The sequence below is a fragment of the Ictalurus furcatus genome, chromosome 8 (genome assembly GCF_023375685.1).
Source record: "Ictalurus furcatus strain D&B chromosome 8, Billie_1.0, whole genome shotgun sequence".
In the NCBI taxonomy this organism is placed as follows: Eukaryota; Metazoa; Chordata; class Actinopteri; order Siluriformes; family Ictaluridae; genus Ictalurus; species Ictalurus furcatus.
This window is the reverse complement of record NC_071262.1, coordinates 1,418,482-1,438,481: the sequence shown is the minus strand read 5'-3', so window position 1 is coordinate 1,438,481 and position 20,000 is coordinate 1,418,482. Positions and strand designations below refer to the sequence as shown.

The 20,000-nt window shown below is 44.3% G+C and overlaps 2 protein-coding genes across 2 annotated transcripts in view; one reads left to right on the top strand and one right to left on the bottom strand.

The window, feature by feature from the left end:
* Window positions 1-1,898, bottom strand: part of jph3b (junctophilin 3b) — a 30,488-nt gene extending 28,590 nt beyond the window's left edge. The window contains exon 1 of the mRNA XM_053631099.1: window positions 1,372-1,898. Within this exon, the coding sequence (XP_053487074.1) occupies window positions 1,372-1,753 (382 nt within the window). The 5' untranslated portion in view covers window positions 1,754-1,898. The remainder of the gene's footprint in view (window positions 1-1,371) is intronic.
* An 8,436-nt stretch (window positions 1,899-10,334) lies between these two features.
* zcchc14 (zinc finger, CCHC domain containing 14) overlaps window positions 10,335-20,000 on the top strand; it is a 28,805-nt gene continuing 19,139 nt past the window's right edge. Inside the window, exon 1 of the mRNA XM_053630398.1 lies at window positions 10,335-11,971. Within this exon, the coding sequence (XP_053486373.1) occupies window positions 11,369-11,971 (603 nt within the window). The 5' untranslated portion in view covers window positions 10,335-11,368. The remainder of the gene's footprint in view (window positions 11,972-20,000) is intronic.

Here is a 20,000-nt window from a genome sequence, read left to right as displayed (position 1 = left end):
AAAATAAAACAGGAACGCCCGCAGGAAAAACGTAAACCGGTAAAGAACCAAACGTATGAAAACAAAGTTCTCCAAAACAAATTTACTGAAGCTTAATACAAATAAAAAAAATCCTTGCTCTAATACTTTACTACAGTGGTGTTTTAGTGTCGGTGTTAAAGAATAGATAAAAATACATGCGTTTGAAAATAAATTAGTAGCATTTGGAGAAATAAAGTCAGAGGTTCTGATATTAAGAGAACAAAGTTGACCTTGTTGTGGATTTATTTTCGAAATCACAGTAAAATGCTACCGCACTTTACCACTCTTTCTCTTGTTTCTCTTTAAGATTTTCTTTGAGATCTTTCTACTATACATGTTGCTTGATATGTTCTTACTTTATAGCAAACCTGGCTACGACTGTCGTTTAAACTAAATCCGTAACACGACAGTTACTTAATCCTAGCGTGATCGCTAGCAGCACATCAGTAGCGGCTGCTAGAAATGTAGTCATGTTGACTTTAGCTAAGATCGTTAGTTTCGCTGCTGATGTTAGCTCAGTGCTATATTTTGGAAGCTCACTAGTTTACCTAATGTGGCTAAATTATTACGTAGTCTAGTTAGCAACAGCGTTTTCTGCTAAACAGGATGTGGTGATTGACTAATAATTGTGTGGTGATTGACAAATTTAATACATAATACGTACGTGCATATATATTAGGTAGCTGTTATATTTTACGCAGCATACGTAGCTGTTCACACCCATGTTTGGGCCGAAAGTGTAGCCACGATGGGATGTTCAACATGGTCAGGTCTCCACAAGCTTTTGGCCATGTGCAGTATCGTAAAGCCATATTTCAGAAGAAAATGAAACGTACCTTCTACAATTTTCCCTTAAATCAGGGTCAAGATGCTTAGCGCTTTGCGTCTAATGTAGCTAACAAGTGATGCCTCCAATTTAGCATTGCACATTATTTCTGCGTTGCTGCATTTTTCCGTTGCCTTAAAAGACTCTGTGGAGTTCCACCGTAGCTCTGCTTTGAAGCTCCAGAGCTTCAGATTCAGGTAGGAAGCGTGACGAAAGTCTGAAGGTGGAGTTGTACGCATAAGCATCATTTAATTGGTATTATTTGTTTGAAGACAAACTTGTTTGGCTAATTTATGGAAATTGTACAAATGTAGAAACGTTACTTGGCCTTGCGATGGTTGACATTTATAGCGAAATAGTAGTGGCTGTTCCGACACTTGTGGGTGGGGGTGGGGGGAACGTTATGGAAATGTCACTGGACATAGCGAAACTATTCTTTTAATGATTAAGTCTAGTATAAGAAAACCTTGCTAGCTCTGTTTGCCAACACAGTACATCGAGGTAAACATGAATCTCGCGCTTACCTCCATCCGAGTAAGTCTCGGTCCCATATCCGTCCTGCAGTCCGTTGTTCCACGTACCCTCGTACTTGCCGCTGGCACCGGTGCTCTCCCGTACTCCGTAACGCCCCTTAAATCCATGCGTCCACTCCCCCTTGTACACCCACTTGCCCTTGTTCTCCACGCCGATGCCATGGCGTTTGCCCTGCGCCCACGTACCCTGGAAGGTGTTGCCACTGGGCCACGTGTACACACCCAGGACCTCAAAACCGTGGCTCCACGCACCGGCGTACTCGCCCTGGCCTTTGGGCCCTGTGCAGATGCCGTGGCCATGGGCCTTGCCTTCGTCCCACCCGCCACAGTAAGACCCCCCATCGTCAAAGTTGAACCTGCCCCCAGTGGACATGCATGAAATAGGGCTTGGCAAAAGTCCACAAATCTCGGAAAAAGAAAAATGAAATGAAAGAAAAGATCAGGAGTGGGTGGTGATGGTGGTGGGGTGAGGGGGCGGGTACGAAAGCAAGAGTGGAAGACGTTGCTCAAACTGGAAATATCCCTGTCAGTCAACAGTTGCACAAAATGACACCAACTGAAACTGAAAAATCAGGCTGGAATAAAAAATAAAACAGGACGTTGTTCACACCATCCTGCTCCCAGAGAGTGAGGTTAGTATTCCTGAGCAGATCTCCGGCGACTGCGTCTCGGAGACGGACACAGCGTTAGGCCCACACCAGCCATCACGCGCCGGGCGACACGAGTGCAGCGACTCGGATGTGCAGGGCTTCTCAGGCCCCGATCCTCGGCTCCCCGAGGCTCCACCTTTTTAGAAACCTGTTCGGTGGAGGAAACGTTTGTGCAGCATTTACGCACGTCTACTCTACACTCTTAGAAAAAAGGGTTCCTCTAGGGTTCTTTTGGATGGTCTTCGCTTTTCAACGGGTTCAACTTGTATTGTCAGGTTCTACATTCCAGCTTTAAGGGTTCCTCCAGGGGGATAAACCCAAGAACCTTCTTTTCTAAGAGTGTACGGAGGAGGTTCTTGTCTTGTTGTACAAGCGTCAGCACCAAAACCCCCCGCCCGACATCATCACGCTGCGGATGATGCTGCTGATGAAGGGATTAAAGAAAGAGAAGAATGAAGGGGAAAAAAAAAGCACGAGGCGCGTGATTGCTGGGTATGAACGCTGTCGTTTAGGTAACAGGAGATGGATGGATCAGCAAGGCAGCAAACAATCCAGTATTATTAATCCGTTGTACGGTCTCTCTCTCTCTCTATTTCTCTCTCCCTCCCTGTCTGTCTGTCTATCTTGCTCTCTTTCTCCTCACGCTCTTTCAGGTCCACATCACAATCCAGTGTTTGCGCATCAGTAATAAATCCAGGTTCAGAGCCTTCTCTTCTGATGTGTATCCAGGGAGAGTGTGCGCCTGGTTTGCTTGTATCGCTGCTTCTTATCGTTTATCTCCACTGTCTGTGTGTTTGAATCTCTCTCTCTCTCTCTCTCTCTCTCTCTCGCTCTCATATCTGCTCATTACAGGAGGACTGTTCCAACACAGCCAAACCCCCCTCATCTCCCCTCCCCCGCACACACTGACTCTCTACCTCCACTTAAAGAGACACAACACTCCCTCTCTCCCTTTACCGCTCTTTCCTCCCTCCCTCCCTCCCTCCCTCCCTCCCTCTCTCTCTCTCTCTTTTCTCTCTTCATCGCTCTCCAGTTAAAGACACAGATACTACTCTAATACAAATCACTACCTCTCTCTCTTCCTCCTTTCGGTTCAATTCAATTCCGTGTGATTTATTATGGAATGAAGTGTAGATGTGTAGATAGCCTCTGATTCAATCCTGGGCTTAGGTTACTGTCTATGCTGAATTTAACATGTTCTCCTTGGGTCTGCTTGGGTTTCCTCTGGGTTCTCTGGTTTCCTCAAATGAGTGAATAATAAATATAGCCACAAACAGTGATTAAGGGGTCCAAGCACGCTGTGATTGACTGTAGGAATGTAGGAATGTAGGAAATTGGATGTGATGAGCAGTTCCGGTCAAAAATGTGTATCCACATTTGGCGTGTTGGTGGCTATCTATCTATGTATCTATCTATCTATCTATATATCTATCTACACTTAAAGAGACAGACATTCTGCTAACATGCACCATTTTCTCATTTTTTTCTCTCTCTCGGGAGATTGTCTTTTTAATTGCCAGGTTTATTCTCTCTCTCTCTCTCTCTCTCTCTCTCTCTCTCTCTCTCTCTCGCTCTATCTCGTTCTGTCTCTCTAATGTTCAGTGCACACACAGAAATAACACATAGGCTAATGATAGTCTTTAGCACGGCTCGCGTTCCACAGGTCGGAAGATGCGTCTGTTTATTTTTTCCTTTATCTTACACACACACACACATCTTATGAAAGTGGTTTATACACCGAGATGGCAGTTTATTGATCAGATATATCTACACGGGGCGATATCGCTGATACCTGATACGCGTCTCCCAGCCTCATGCACACTACCTATAGTAAAGATTGTAACCTTTAATGAATATGATCTAAAAATCCTGTCAGGTTAGCTCATGTCGCCCAGTGGGCTAGTGCTAACAGTAGCAGTCTCGATTAGTTAAATGAACATTTATAAAATATGATTTAAAATCATCTCAGCAGTCCTGTCAGATTATATTATGTTGGCTAATCTGCTCGAATAAGCAGTGAAGATTAGCTAATTGAATGTTTTCAAAAGTGACTCACAAACCCTCTTGGAAATCCTGTCATATTAGAAGCTGCTCTGAGTGTAGCGAAAAGGCTCAGTGAGCTTTAGCTCTAGCAGTGCATACTTTTGTCATACCAGTGACTGTATGACCACAAATGGACATTAGTTCCCATAAGTCCCCAATAACTAAAGCGTTCAAAGTCCCGGCACGTAAATAGTGACCTCAAAAGGCTCACACACCAAGTTGCTGTCCTCCAGTGGGCTCAATTAGAATTTAGCCACTCCTCATGTCTGGCTTGTTTGATGGACACATACACCTGCTCCAGTATGCATCATTTAAGCCAGGCCATCTGTCGTTCCCTCTCCTTCCCTCACATACCCATCCCAATCGACCGTACCACACGTTCCCTTTATGAAGGGTTCACTTTTCCACTACACATGATGACCCTCAGATCAACGAACCAGCTAGAAGCTGGCAATGAGGGACAAACGTTATCTAAATCTTCCCAGTTGGTCCACCGCAACACTGTTGATACTGACACCAACCTTTTCTTCTATACCCATTATTCGACTCGTACTCAGAACAGCAAGCTGCAGAGGACATTTCTGTCTCTCTGTTCCTAATTTAAGCAATTTATAAAGCAGTTCTCTCTCACATTGCTGAACCTCTCCACTGCCTTACTTACCAAGGTCCTCACAAGTGGATGTAGCATCCACACTCTGAAATGTGCCTTGATCTGACCACCTATTTTAGTTTTTCCAAATCTGTCTGTCCCAGTTCTGTTGTACACGGATGCCTCCCTTCATGACATAAGGAGTGTCCTTTCCCAAAAGATAGCTGGTAGAGGACACTTCATTGCATATGCCAGTCATGCACTCATAGTTTCAGAAAGGAAATGGTTGACATTTGACCGTGAATTGTTGGCCATTGTCTGGTCTGCCCATCACTTTTTACCACTACTTGGCAGTCCATTCATTCAGCATCTTTACAGACTACAAACCTGTTGTGGTAGTCAAAAAGCTCCTACTGGTCCAAGATACAGCCAAAAGATCTGGATGTTGGCCAATTGAACTGGACCTTCACAACTGGATAGGCAATCACTGGGACAGTACTAACACCTCATAAGCCCCTCCCAACTACAGTTGCAACTCAAATGACTTATATTCCACACATACACACACAACCTCAACACTTAACCATCCCAGACAAGTCCAATTCATGTCAAACACATCCACAAATGCACTACATGGTCACACAGACTGGGACCTGTTCATTCAACAGAGGAAGGATCCTGACCTTACACACATGTACGACTGGCTACAACATAGCGGACGACCACCACCTTGGAAAGTCAAAACTGTTCACCTCAAAATAAGCAGTGGTCTCTTATGTAGACTGGTGCATCGCCCGTCTTCTTATGATTTAAGACTATGGAGAGGCCTACGTGTGCTTTCTACTGGCCTTGGATGTCATCAGACATTTCCCAGCATTGTCTCCAATGTGCTGCCTATCCATCAGACACTCCCCAGTGCCCCATCCTCAGGCTCCCCTTGGTTCCCACTTCACCTCAGTGGCCATATCAAATAGTGGCCATGAACATTAGAGAGCTCCCAGTTTCAACTAAGGATAACCGCTATATTTTAGTCCTGATGGGTCTCTATACGAAACTGTCCGACCTCTACACACCACAGACATAGCTTGCTGTTCCAATGCATTCCTCTACATGCTGTTCCAGAGGCTCTAAACTCCAATCAGGGCTGGCAATTTGAATCGGATCAGATCTCATAAAGCACCTCTGCAACCTCGTCTCCATCCACAAATTCCATACGTCACCCTGTCATGCTCAGTGAAATAGTGCAGTTGAGTGACACAATCGCACTCTCAGGGAGGAATTGGTCTAGTTCCTGTATGAGTTGGGTAAAGAATGGGACAATCACCTTCCCCACATCGCATTAGCATACACCACTACAATTATACAAGTATTGGATTTGACCTCTTTCGTCTTGGTCCACAGCCAGGAAGCCCTGGTCCCAGTGGACACTCAGGGAACCCCAGCACTCCAGCTGCACATATCTCCTCACAGTGTACGCACCTTTCGCAAGGCTACAAGTCAGTTACAGCTTTCAGGGGCAAGGCTCAGGACCACCAGCAGATGTATGACAATTTCCACCTCAGCTATTCTCCTCATAAGACAGGTGATTTGGTCCCAGTGGATGACCTGGCCCAACAAAATAACGAACTCGCATCATAGTGAGTGGGACCTTATGAAATGTTAGACCCTCTCACCAGTGTGGATCAATTGTTCCTGGTTGATTACCTTCCACCACCAGTGAATAGCCCAAAGTCCTTCACAACAATCATCTCAAACCCTCAAGTCCTCATGGCCAATTACACACAACCTGCAAAACAATTCCCCTGCATACCCCAACACCCTGGCTTGCCCTCAGTGGCCCAATTTACCCATGCCTCCACAGAAAACCCTGTACCCCTTTAGTTCCATCTACCATATTCTTACCTCCCTGCCCCTAACCACCAGCTCCTCCAGTGCTGCCACTGTCCCCTTCATTACAACCTCAAGCGTTCAAGCGTTATTGCAGTGTCAGTCTCAACTTGTTCGGCATTCCTCTGAAAGCTGAGAGTAACCAAATCATGTTCCTGCATGTCGATAAGGCGAACTTTACCCAAACCATGCATTACAGCAGTGAAGATTACAAGCATCTATGAATATGATTGAGCTGACGGAGTTAGCTCACGTTAGGCGGCTAACTACCATTAGCTGTGAAGATCCGTTAATTGAGCATTTAATAATTAATCTGTCAGATTAGACCATGTTAGCTAACTAATCAGTGTAATTATTGTGATACTGTTATAATAAAATAACATTTCGATAAGGTCGGGCTATCATCCCCATAGCTAGCATTAGCAGTGAAGACTAGCTAATTGAGCACTTGTAAATATGACTTTAAATCCTCTCAGATATCCTGTCAGTTCGATGCTTAGTTAATGTTTTGGTACTATGTACTATGGTAGACACAGATGAAGCGAGCCGTACAAACACGACTTCAGTTGTAGGAGACGGTTTAGCTGATGTCGCCACTTTAGCTTGAGCCTGCTGTTCATTAGCGTTAGTGCAGGACAGGGTGTGTGTGTGTGTGTGGTCGGTCTTTTGAGCACAGTGAGGCATGCAGAGTGTAGGAGTGAGAGAAAAAGAAAGAGAGAGAGAGAGAGAGAGAGAGCAGAGTGGTAACGCAGAGGAGGTTGTGAGGCACGACAGGTGTCTCCTTAAGAAGAGAGTGTTATCATGAAACGTTCTTTTAAACAACAGAACACAGGAAATGAGTCTGCATTGGGGTTTTCTGTCCACCTGTTTTTATGCTAATGTTGAATTGATTTCTGGTGTAATCTGTATTGCGGTTTCATCCTCGCAAGCTAGGTCTAGCCGTAGTTTAGTAATATAATAGATTACTTGTACAAACAAACACTGAGGTCAAGACAAGGCAGGGTTACTGAAAATCTGGACCTTTCAAGCCCTGCCGTAAACTTCAAAATCACTGACAGGGGTAATGTGGCCGATTCTTTTCAGATGAAAGTAGCTATAGCATGATCAAAAAGTCACTAGAAGTCACTCAATGACATCGTAGACTAATTTGCATATTCATTGATTCATCTGGATAATTTGCATATCAAATTACAAATGTTGGACAAAATGTTGATCAGTGATTGGTCTTTGGGAACAATGTTGATCAGTGATTGGCCGTTAGGAATAATGTTGATCCGTGATTGGCCGTTGGAAACAATGCTGATCAGTGATTGGCTGTTAGGAATAATATTGATCAGTGATTGGCTGTTAGGAATACTGTTGATCAGTGATTGGCTGTTAGGAACAAGGGTGATCAGTGATTGCTTTTTTGGGAACAATGTTGATCAGTGATTGGCTGTTGGAAACAAGGCTGATCAGTGATTGCTTTTTTGGGAATAATGTTGATCAGTGATTGGCTGTTGGAAACAAGGGTGATCAGTGATTGCTTTTTTGGGAATAATGTTGATCAGTGATTGGCTGTTGGAAACAAGGGTGATCAGTGATTGCTTTTTTGGGAATAATGTTGATCAGTGATTGGCTGTTGGAAACAAGGCTGATCAGTGATTGCTTTTTTGGGAACAATGTTGATCAGTGATTGGCTGTTAGGAACAAGGGTGATCAGTGATTGGCTGTTAGGAACAATGTTGATCAGTGATTGGCTGTTAGGAAGAAGGGTGATCAGTGATTGCTTTTTTTGGGAACAATGTTGATCAGTGATTGGTTAGGAACAAGGCTGATCAGTGATTGGCTGTTAGGAACAAGGCTGATCAGTGATTGGCTGTTAGGAACAATGCTGATCAGTGATTGGCTGTTAGGAACAATGTTGATCAGTGATTGGCTGTTGGGAACACTGGTTCACTAAACTGCAACTCAGTCAGGCTTTACATACTGGTGATAAGTTGACTCTTAACTCATATAACCAGCAGCTATGATGTGAGCTGCAGAGCTGTGCTGAGTCGCATTGGTTAGCATGTTTCCCTCGCTCGCACCTCCGGGGTTTGGAGTTCGATTCCCGCCTCTGCCCTGTGTGTGAGGAGTTTGCATGTTCTCCTCATGCTTTGGGGGTTTAATCCGGGTACTCCGGTTGGCTCCCCCGGTCCAAAGACACGCATCGTAGGCTGACTGGCATCTCTAAATTGTCTGTAGTGTGTGAATGTGTGGGATTGTTCCCTGGGATAGGCTCCAGGCTCCACGTGACCTTGTATAGGATAACCGCTACAGAAAATGGACGGACGGATGGAGAACCTTGGGGAAACCCATGGAGAACAGGCAAAACTCCACAAAGATAGTAATCTGAGCTCAGAATTGAACTGGGGCTTCATTAGAGATTTAAACGACCTCGGAAAACCGTCCAGGAACACACTGGTGTGAATATGCATGTACAAAGAAGACTTCCATCTTAGAGCTTTAATGATTAATACTGTAAATATTTAAATATAAAATTGAAAAAAGAAAAGAAAAAAGAAAAAAGGCCCCTTCTCGTGAGTTCTACCTAGGTGGGTTTTGGTCAATAGAAAGCCAATGTTGCCCTCTAGTGGTAAAATATAAACAGTGCAATGGCTTTAAAATACAAATAATAACAAATATCTGAGGTTCACATTTTAATTACTTTTTTGTTTTGAAGAAAACCCTACTCTAGAACCGTACTAAATGTACCATATGATGGTACCACATGACCACAAAAAAAGCTACAATTAGTACCCTTACTTCTAAGGGTGTATTGTAAATTGGTGAGAAAAGAAAACAAATACACCAAAGGACCTTCGTTCATATAAAAAATAAAGTAAGTATTAAAGCACCATGGTTCTGGAAACACAGCCAGAAGGTCCGCATAACTATATGAAGAATTTTATCTTAGTTTGATGATAATGAACAAAATATATAATAAATTTGTAATCTGTACTGAGAGGGTACACACATTTCTTTCTTTTTTTCTTTTTTATTTTTTTATTTATTTTTTTTTAGTTAAAGAGGTATCTTGCTGCAAAGGGTTTAATATAGTAAACTGTAGTGAATTTTACAAATCTGTTATAGATGTGGTTGAAATAGCTACTATAATTAAAGTATTCAGTTTTAACAATTAAGGAAAATGGGTAAGAACATAATGCTCACAAAATAAACTGGAAAAAAAGTCAATCTAAGCATCAATAATTAATTAGTGATTATTATTTAAGAATAAGAAACACAGAAACACTGTTTTTGTAATGAAACAGCGCCATCATGTGGACACATACAGTAATACACACTCACACACAAACACACACACTCACACACACACACGTATACACACACACGTATACACACACGTATACACACACACGTATACACACAAACACACACACACGTTTCATATTTATGTATTTAGTTATTTGTGCATTTTTTTTACAACCTATAAATACATAGTATTTTAAAAGCAAAAAAAAAAAAAAAATTCTCAATTAGATCATAAATTAAGTTAGTTAAATAATCTAAACATTATTATTATTAGTAGTATTTAGAATATATAATGTAGTATAATATATGTATTATTGAACTTAATTATTTGTATTTTACACCATACTATAGTTTGGACTATATAGGACTAGCACTTTTTACAACATTACATCTATATACAGTACTATTGTGTAGTTTTAATTTTTATTGTTTATTTGTTTGAAAAAAAAATTAGATTATAAGTTTGCACTATATAGAATGATGTATTTTTTTTTTTTAATTTTTAAACATTTTTTAAAATGTATATATAGTTTTATTTTTGTACTTATTTTGTTGTTGTTGTTGTTGTTGCTTGTTTGTTTTTTGTTTTGTGTACCTTTAAGACTGAAATCTGTCTGGGCCATTGATGTATTATATTTCATATTTGAGGTATGAATGTACTCTAATCCATGGCTAAAAAAGCCGTACAGACCCAATCGAAAGCTGAGCAGCTGCTCGAGGGGCGTTTGTAACCAATCAGAGCCGCAGCGCGGCGTCACTGACAGGCTGAGTGACCAATCGGAATGGAGTGGGCGGGGCTTGTGTGCGAGAGTTCAGGGCTCGGAGAGAGACGCCGCTGCCTTTTAGTCGACTTCCCGACGGGATATAAAAACCAAGGAGCGGAAATCTGAGTTTGTTGACAGAGTTTTTTAGATTCGAATCTAATCGAAAAGGACGAGGATGAGTGTCAGGTGTACATTTAAAAGCTCGGTAAAGGATTACAAGCTGGAATTTGTGGCCTGTTTTGCTCGTGCAGTGGAACTGTAAGGGCGAAGTGTGTGCTGGACTCGGATGGGATTGTTCCTCGGTTCGGGTCCATCACTGGCTGGACGGTTTGGAGGAAAAAATGCGATTTGAGAGCGAGGAAAAGCAGGACTGAGTTCTTCTCAGGGTTTCAGAGGTTCTCTGTGCAGTATTTCCTGTCTGAAAGCCGAGCGAGGAGGTCTGTAGATGGTGGAAAGAGCCGAGCCTGGACCTACTTCCAGCAGCCACACGGATTCCTGTCTTCCTGTCTTCCCTTCCTGTCTTCCTGTCTTCCTGTCTTCCTTCCACTTTCCCCCTTCACTTTCAGCAGTTCTAAAACAATGCAACCCTTTGTGCATAAAATAAGGAGGAAACAGTGCTGTTATTCCCCACCGTTACCGGTGTCAGGGTGTTGAGCGTGAACTTCGAGAAGTTCATGAAGGTGGATGAATGAGTTGTTTGGAGCTCGGTGGGTTCGGTGGATTCGGTTCTCCCAGAGTTTCTTTCCAAAAAAAGGTTCAAAATGGTTGAGAATAGGTGTTGCCTTAAGAGAGAAGGGGTGTACCGGTGGTTCTCGGGTCTGAGCTCGGCTCAGAGGGCCGAGTTCCTGTGCGGACTCTTGGATCTTTGCGTTCCGGTGGAGTTGCGCTTCCTCGGGTCCTGCTTGGAGGACTTGGCTCGCAAGGACTATCACTCTCTGAGAGACGCCGAGATCAAGGCCAACAACCCGGCCGACCTGGCGCTCCTGGCCAACATGGCGGACGAGGTGGTACGCAGCAAGCTTCTCGTCTCGCTCGCGCTGCTCGGGTCGGACAACCGGGTGGCGGCGGGCGTGCTTTTCCGGACGCTCACGCATGTCGACGCCATCATCCACGATTACGGGCTGCGGCTGAGTGACGGGAGGACCGGCGAGCAGTTCCTGCTGCTCTTCACCATGGCCGCCAATCACCCGGCCTTCAGCTTCCACCAGAAGCAGGTGCTCAGACAGCAGCTGGCACAGATCCAGGAGATCCTGCAGTCCAACGGGTCCGACACGGCGCACGGAGGAAACGCCGGATCACCTCCTGTCCCTACTTCAATGCCCACGTACATCAGCGCACCTGCACACCTTACCTGCTGCACGAAGGTAGCTGAGCTACCGTAACACTCCAAACATCTGCGTTTCTTTCATCGCGTCACCAAACTGTGCTGCGTTCTGGAGCTCCAAGTGCAGGACTTCCCTGTTGATTGGATTTAATCTAAATAATCTGGGATTCCAGCACAGTTCCGTCCTTCTCCTGCTCTAACACACCTACTGAACCTGCTCGAGAGCGGCGATAGCCACAGCTGGCCCGAGCTCTAGTAGATATTTATTTCACACTTTTGAGGATGTAGGACTCTCAAGGCACCGTACAATTCGATTTCTACGCCGAGATGCAATTATATCACCTTCGTCCATCCTGATGATCGATTTAATTTCTCGTTAGGATTGCTCGATGAGGAATTAAGCGCTCGGTGTCCTGCGGTTACAGGAAAATAATCAACTTAAGGCGGGCGTGTTCAAGCTGAGTTACATTCTCGCTTGAATAAAGTTGATTATTCTTCAATAACGCCGCTTTCTGAACTGTTATTATTATTATTATTATTATTATTATTATTATCATTTGGTCACGATTTTATTTAACAATTATAATTTTGTATTTGTGAGAGAGCGACACTTTTCGGTTCGTAGTGCGTTCCTGTTTTCACTTACTTTATGGCAGCTTCCTTCACTACCCTCTCTTTATTTTCTCTCTTTCGAAGCTAATAATAATAATAATAATTAAAAAAAAAAAAAACCCCAGCGCTGACCTTGGAGACATAGGTGTTGCTATGGAAACGATAACGTATTAGAACAAGCGCGCTAATATAAAGCTGAGCTACTGTCAGAGCTACCGACCAATCAGATTCCAGATTGAACAACGCTACAGTTCGTGTATTTTCCAGTCTGTCGCGTGGTCGGGGAAGTCGTTCAAAGGATCCGTGTCAGGTTTTAATTTTGATCCTGCGACTTGCAGTTAACGTCAAAACCCAGGAGTAAGTTCTAGCCGAGCTCGACGTAATTCATCCCGGAGCTGGTGTCGTTATTTAACTCCCGCCAACGAGAACGGAAAAAAAGAAGAAGAGAAGAAACACAACATAACGTAAGTCAGTCGTCCTCGCCTGACCCCAGCTGTGTGTCGCAGAATAACCACACGCTGTCTGCCTTTGAGTTTTAGTCAGGGGATACGATTATTCGATCCAGCTGTCGTCTTCGAAACACAGAGAGAGAGAGAGAGAGAGAGAGAGAGAGAGAGAGAGAGAAACAGACAGCGAGAGAGAGAGACAGAGAGAGAAACAGACAGCGAGAGAGAGAGACAGACAGAGAGAGAGACAGAGAGAGAAACAGACAGCGAGAGAGAGAGAGAGAGAGACAGACAGAGAGAGAGAAACAGACAGCGAGAGAGACAGAGAGAGAGACAGACAGAGAGAGAGAAACAGACAGCGAGAGAGAGAGACAGAGAGAGAAACAGACAGCGAGAGAGAGAGACAGACAGAGAGAGAGACAGAGAGAGAAACAGACAGCGAGAGAGAGAGAGAGACAGACAGAGAGAGAGAAACAGACAGCGAGAGAGAGAGACAGAGAGAGAAACAGACAGCAAGAGAGAGAGACAGACAGAGAGAGAGACAGAGAGAGAAACAGACAGCGAGAGAGAGAGACAGACAGAGAGAGTGAGAGAGAGAGACAGACAGAGAGCAAGAAAGTGAGAGCAAGCAAGAGAGAGAGACAGACAGAGAGAGCCAGTGAAAGAGAGAGAGACAGAGAGCGAGAGAGAGAGACAGAGAGAGTGAGAGTGAGAGAGACAGACAGACAGACAGAGAGCGAGAAAGTGAGAGCAAGGAAGAGAGAGAGAGACAGAGACAGATAGAGAGAGTGAGAGAGAGAGACAGACAGACAGACAGAGAGAAGGAGAGAGACAGACAGAAAGAAAGAGACAGAGAGAGAGCAAAACAGACAGACAGAGAGTAAGAGAGCGACAGACAGACAGACAGAGAGCGAGACGGATAGACAGAAAGAGAGCGACAGACAGACAGAGAGAGAGAGATAGAGAGTGAAACAGACAGACAGTAAGAGAGCGACAGACAGAGAGACAGCGAGACGGACAGACAGAGAGAGAGAGATAGAGAGTGAAACAGACAGACAGTAAGAGAGCGACAGACAGAGAGACAGCGAGACGGACAGACAGAGAGAGAGAGATAGAGAGTGAAACAGACAGACAGTAAGAGAGCGACAGACAGAGAGAGAGCGAGACGGACAGACAGAGAGAAAGACAGCAACAGACAGACACAGAGAGAGAGACAGACAGAGAGAGAGCGAGTCGGACAGACAGAGAGAGAGAGAGACAGACAGACAGACGCATGCGCGTACGCTCAGTCGTGAGGAATTTATCTTTTACATATCCTCTCATATCAGCTTTCCAACCAGAACATCTTCTAATGGTTGAAACATGGTGGAGGTCAGCGAAACCCGTTTGTGCTGCGTGAAGGTTTCGGGATTGAAAGGGAAGGAAAGATGGATTTGAGAAAGATTTCGTGTCCTGACGACGTGTACCTGAACGATTTGAGGCCGGAGTCTCCTCTCCTATGAAGATCTGATCTGGTTTTCCTTTAAACCGTCGCGACACTAACGCCGGCCTCGCAGCCTCCGGGGACACGGCGTCCGTCGTTTCATCAGCGATTACGTAGCGTGTGGTGGAGCTCAGAAACCTTTCTAATGTTCCAACCACAGCTTCACTATTACAGAGCGTTACTCTGTGGGAGAATGCTCCCCAGCAGGACGCTGTGATCAGGTGACGTTACTGATACCATCCTGAAGTTGATTATTTTCCTGTAGCGGCGCGTCCTGACAGGTTTCGCTCCTCCTCCTCAACAGCAGTTCACCACCGATTACATTTTCTATTCATTAATTGATCACATTTCCCACTCGCGGAAATCGTACTGATATTAAAACACCGTACCTTCCCCTAGTTTTACTACTAGTGTCTCCGCCTCTCCTGCTCAACGTCTCGTTTCACTGACCCCGCCCCCTCGTCGTTAATATTCATAAACCAGTCCCCCGGCGCTGTTATCTCCTTACAGTATACTATCATAACAGCATACTAAACTAGTACGTGAGAACGGTACTCCGTCAGCCATCACGCCGTATAGTGCTGTAGTTTTGGGGGCGTGGCCTAATCGTGCGTCTCTTACACGACGCACGTCTCCGAATCCTCCGGCGGTTTTTCTCAGCATCGCTGCAACCCCTTCTAGTGTAAAATAAACAGAAAGCTAAATACACAAAGGAAATGAGACGTCAGCGAGTGAAATGTTTAACGATGAATGTTATTTATATATATATGTAAAATAAATTATAATATATATCCAATTTCATCCAATCGAAACGCAGCTTTACAGTTCATTACGTTACAGAACATTAGGTATAAAGTTCCACATGGCCTGTGTTTCATCTGTTACGTATGGTGCGTGTGTGTGTGTGTGTGTGTGTGTGTGTGAGTGGTAGTCGAGCTTTCAGCAGTGGATCTGAGGTCATTTTGCCCGAGAGCTGTGTGTGCAAATCAGAGGCAGCGGAAGGCCCCGCTACGCCAATCGTGGCCGTAATATAAAACCAGAGTTTGTCGGGAGACACACACACACACACATACAGTGTTTAAATGTTCGTGAGCACACAAACATTTAAAAATTGAGTGTGTGTGTGTGTGTGTAGGAGGGGAAAGTACCGGCTGCAGGCGGAGAAAAGACGGCTGTATTTAGGGTTTTGTTGGCTTTGGCTCGTGTCGTGTCGGGCTCAGCACATTTCTGTCGGCTGAAGTCAGCTCTCAGCGTGACACACACTCCGCTCTGATTCACCAGGGAAGTCAGACAGCGGCGTCAGACGAGGGCCGGACGTCAACACAAACACACCGGCACGCCGAATCCGACGTCCCCGATCGTCCAAATCCGGCGAAGTGGAAACGCCGTTTTCTCCGGATTTTTCTCATGTGAAAACATCTGCGTCTCGTTAACTCCGACTTCCTGCGATGCTCTGAGAGAGAAAATCATTTCCAGCCTTGGTGTTTAACCTCACTGTAGTGTTCGCTCTCACCTCACAGCACCTCGTTACGTTTTACAGCAGAACCTTTTCTGTGGGAATAGCATCGTGTTACATAAATATACAGTACAGATCGCTGGCGTTGTTTTCAGACCGGGTACGGGTACGTGTTCCGTGGTATGTGTTGATACTCGTACTGAAATAAGTAACGTACGAATCGGTCGGGAATGTCACGGAACGTTTTATTTGGCTGTGTTTATGAGGGCGCAGAGCAGTATCGGTTAGCGTCTCGGTGCTCAGTGCTCGTACGTGCGAGAGTTTCTTTGATCCGCGCTCGTGAATACTTTGCCTGCGCAATCCACTGCACTTTGCGGTCAGCCGTCCTCACGCTCTCTTACAGATTAAACACTCTGCTTCAATGCCAGGATTTTATCAGCTGACTTGTAGGAAGATTGTTTACAGTGATGTTTTGGAGAGGAGCTGTGGTCTGATTGGTTACAGTGACATTGTGGGTCGGAACAGTGGAGTAGAATTTTAGGTGGGAACTATGGTGTGGTTACAGCAGCTATGGATAGGAACTGTGATCTGATTGGTTACTGGAGTGTTATGGCCAGGAAGCAAGTTCTGATTGGTTACAGGGGTTCTTTGGGCATGAACTGTGATCTGATTGGTTACGGTGGCATTGTGGGCAGGAACTATGGTGTGGTTACAGCAACTGTTTTGACAGGAACTGTGATCTGATTGGATACAGTGGTGATGGGGTAAGAAACGGTGATCTGAATGGTTACCGTGGCACTGGGGTAAGAAACTGTGATTTGATTGGTTTCCGTGGTGATGAGGTAAGAAACTGTGATTTGATTGGTTACCGTGGCGATTGGGTAAGAAACTGTGATCTGATTGGATACTGTGGTGATGGAGTGAGAAACTGTGATCTGATTGGTTACCATGGCGAGGGGTAAGAAACTGTGATCTGATTGGTTACCGTGGCAGTTGGGTAAGAAACTGTGATCTGATTGGATACTGTGGTGATGCAGTAAGAAACTGTGATCTGATTGGTTACCGTGGCAATTGGGTAAGAAACTGTGATCTGATTGGATACTGTGGTGATGCAGTAAGAAACTGTGATCTGAATGGTTACCGTGGCACTGGGGTAAGAAACTGTGATTTGATTGGTTTCCGTGGTGATGAGGTAAGAAACTGTGATTTGATTGGATACAGTGGTGATGGAGGAAGAAACTGTGATCTGATTGGTTACCGTGGCGATGGGGTAAGAAACTGTGATCTGATTGGTTACCGTGGCGATTGGGTAAGAAACTGTGATCTGATCGGTTACCGTGGCGATTGGGTAAGAAACTGTGATCTGATTGGTTACCGTGGCGATGGGATAAGAAACTGTGATCTGATTGGATGCAGTGGTGATGGAGGAAGAAACTGTGATCTGATTGGTTACTGTGGCGATGGGGTAAGAAACTGTGATCTGATTGGTTACCGTGGCGATGGGGTAAGAAACTGTGATCTGATTGGATACCGTGGCGAAGGGGTAAGAAACTGTGATCTGATCGGTTACCGTGGCGATTGGGTAAGAAACTGTGATCTGATTGGTTACCGTGGCGATGGGGTAAGAAAGTGTGATCTGATTGGATACTGTGGCCCTTTGGACAGTGTTATGTTTGATGACTTAAATCATTTCTGCCACATTTTGGTGTAACGCCGCCCCTTTTTTAGAAGGTACAGCGTATGTAGACTTGGTCATGTTTTATGTCTTTAAGGGGCCTTGTTTGAGGGCACAACAGTGGCTGTCTGTCTGTCCTGGCACTCGAGCTCTCAGTTTTCCAGTCATTAGCACAGAACCTTAAGCGCTGAGGTACGACCGTCCCGATTTTCCAGTTTCATTAACGACACCGAGCTTAAAACGTCAAATTCCGTGATGGAAAATGAATATTTTTGGTATCGTTCCACTTGTAGTGAAAGTGGAGCAGTACGTTGGGGTTCTGTTTTCCTCAGTTACGCCTTTAAAGTTTTTACTTATATATTTGCTATAACGGTGTTAAACGTGGCTTTTGGAAGAAAAAAAAGTAGTTTGGAGCAAAATATAAAAAGTATAACCCCGTAAGATACTAGCCTCATAGCTTCAGAGCGAAACCCGAGGAGCAAACTTTAGACGTCGGAACACGTCATGTTTAATTACACTGTGAACATTTTAATATTTGCTTTAGACTGACAGTTGCAGTGATTCCAGCTTGTGTGTGTGTGTGTGTGTGTGTGTGTGTGTGTGTGTCCGTGTGTGTCAGTGCACTGTTGAAGGAGCTCCTGATTGGTTTCAGAGCTTCAGAAGCCACTAATCTCTCAGCTCACACCAACGAGGAACAGATTCACAGAGGAGTTTATAACTCACATATGGGACTTTTATGAGACGTGAGGAACTGATCCCAGATCTGTGCTCGTTTCACACCACTGAACACACACACACACACACACACACACACACACACACACACACACACACAGCTGAAACAGCCAGGAGAAACAGACCTCAGATCAGCCGATTACAAATTCCGACAACAGCTTCCTGTCCTGATTCTGATTTGTAATCCGATTGGTCTATAATGCTGATCCGAACCCTGTTTCTGTTCTGATTCTTATCTGATTTTGATTTTGGTCTGACCCATTCCGATCTGACTCTGATTCTGATCTGATTGGTCTATAATGCTGATCCGAACCCTGCTTTGATTCTGATCTGATTCTGATTGGTCTATACGGCTGATCTGACCCCTGTTGCTGTTCTGATCTGACTCTGATCCTGATCTGTTTCTGATTCTGATCTGATTTTAATTCTGATCTAATTCTGATCTGATTCTGATCTGATTCTGATTGGTCTATACGGCTGATCCGACCCCTGTTCCTGCCCTGACTCTGATCTCTTTCTGATTCTGATCTAACTCTGATTCTGATCTGATTGGCCTATAATGCTGATCCGAACCCGGTTTCGATTCCGATCTGATTCTGATCTGATTCTGGTTGGTCTATTAGGCTCATCTGGCCCCTGTTACTGTTCTGATCTCTTATTGATTCTGATCTGACTCTGATCCTGATCTGTTTCTGATTCTGATTTTAATTCTGATCTGATCCTGATTGTTCTATACGGCTGATCTGACCCCTGTTCCTGCCCCGACTCTGATCTCTTTCTGATTCTGATCTAACTCTGCCGCTGATCCGATTGGTCTATAATACTGACTCGAACACTGTTTTTTTCTGGTTCTGATCTGTTTTTGATTCTGGTGATGAAGAGGAGCATGGTTTAGATCAGTGTACACCAGTCCGCTGTATTTTACTGCATGTACAAAGGAAAAGCACAGAGTTACCACACTGCCTAAAGTGAATTTATTACTGCTGAGTGATTCACTCGTAAAAAAAATAAAAATAAAATAAAATCCCCCGCCACCCTCCCACTCTCCATCTCCATGTGCTTTTAATTACAAACAGTGTTGACTCATGCGATAAAGATGAAATGGTTTCAGCACTTGCCATGCTTCACATGCAGTGTTGTTGTTTTCCAACAATTTATTGAATTAGATCAACAAATTTAGCTATTTGACCATACGATGTGCTTTTTTTAAATTCTAAAATAAAAGAAGAAATCCCATGAGGCTAAACAGTTTTTACCGTTATTTCTTATCGTGTAGAATTGCATCATGGGTGGTAAAAAAAAAAAAAAAAGGCCGTGCTGTAGCGCTGAAGGAGTGATGGACACTGATGGTCCTTTACAGGAGAAAGAAATCCATCAGTCCATTAGCCGAGAGATGTTTAGCATCTGAAGTTTGCGTGTTTAGTTTTACACTGGTGCTTCGAGGCTAATGGAAACTGATAGCCACACACACACACACACACACACATTGTTTCATAGTGGTATGGGGTTCATTTGCATAAAATAGGAATCTGTATTAAAAATAAATGAATTCGCTACTATAATATTCTCTAAATCACTTTAAGATTTTTGGCCACGCCTCCTGGCTGAGTGTGATGCTAATGAGGAGTGCGCTGAAGAAGAACGACAGAGCTACGAATGTTG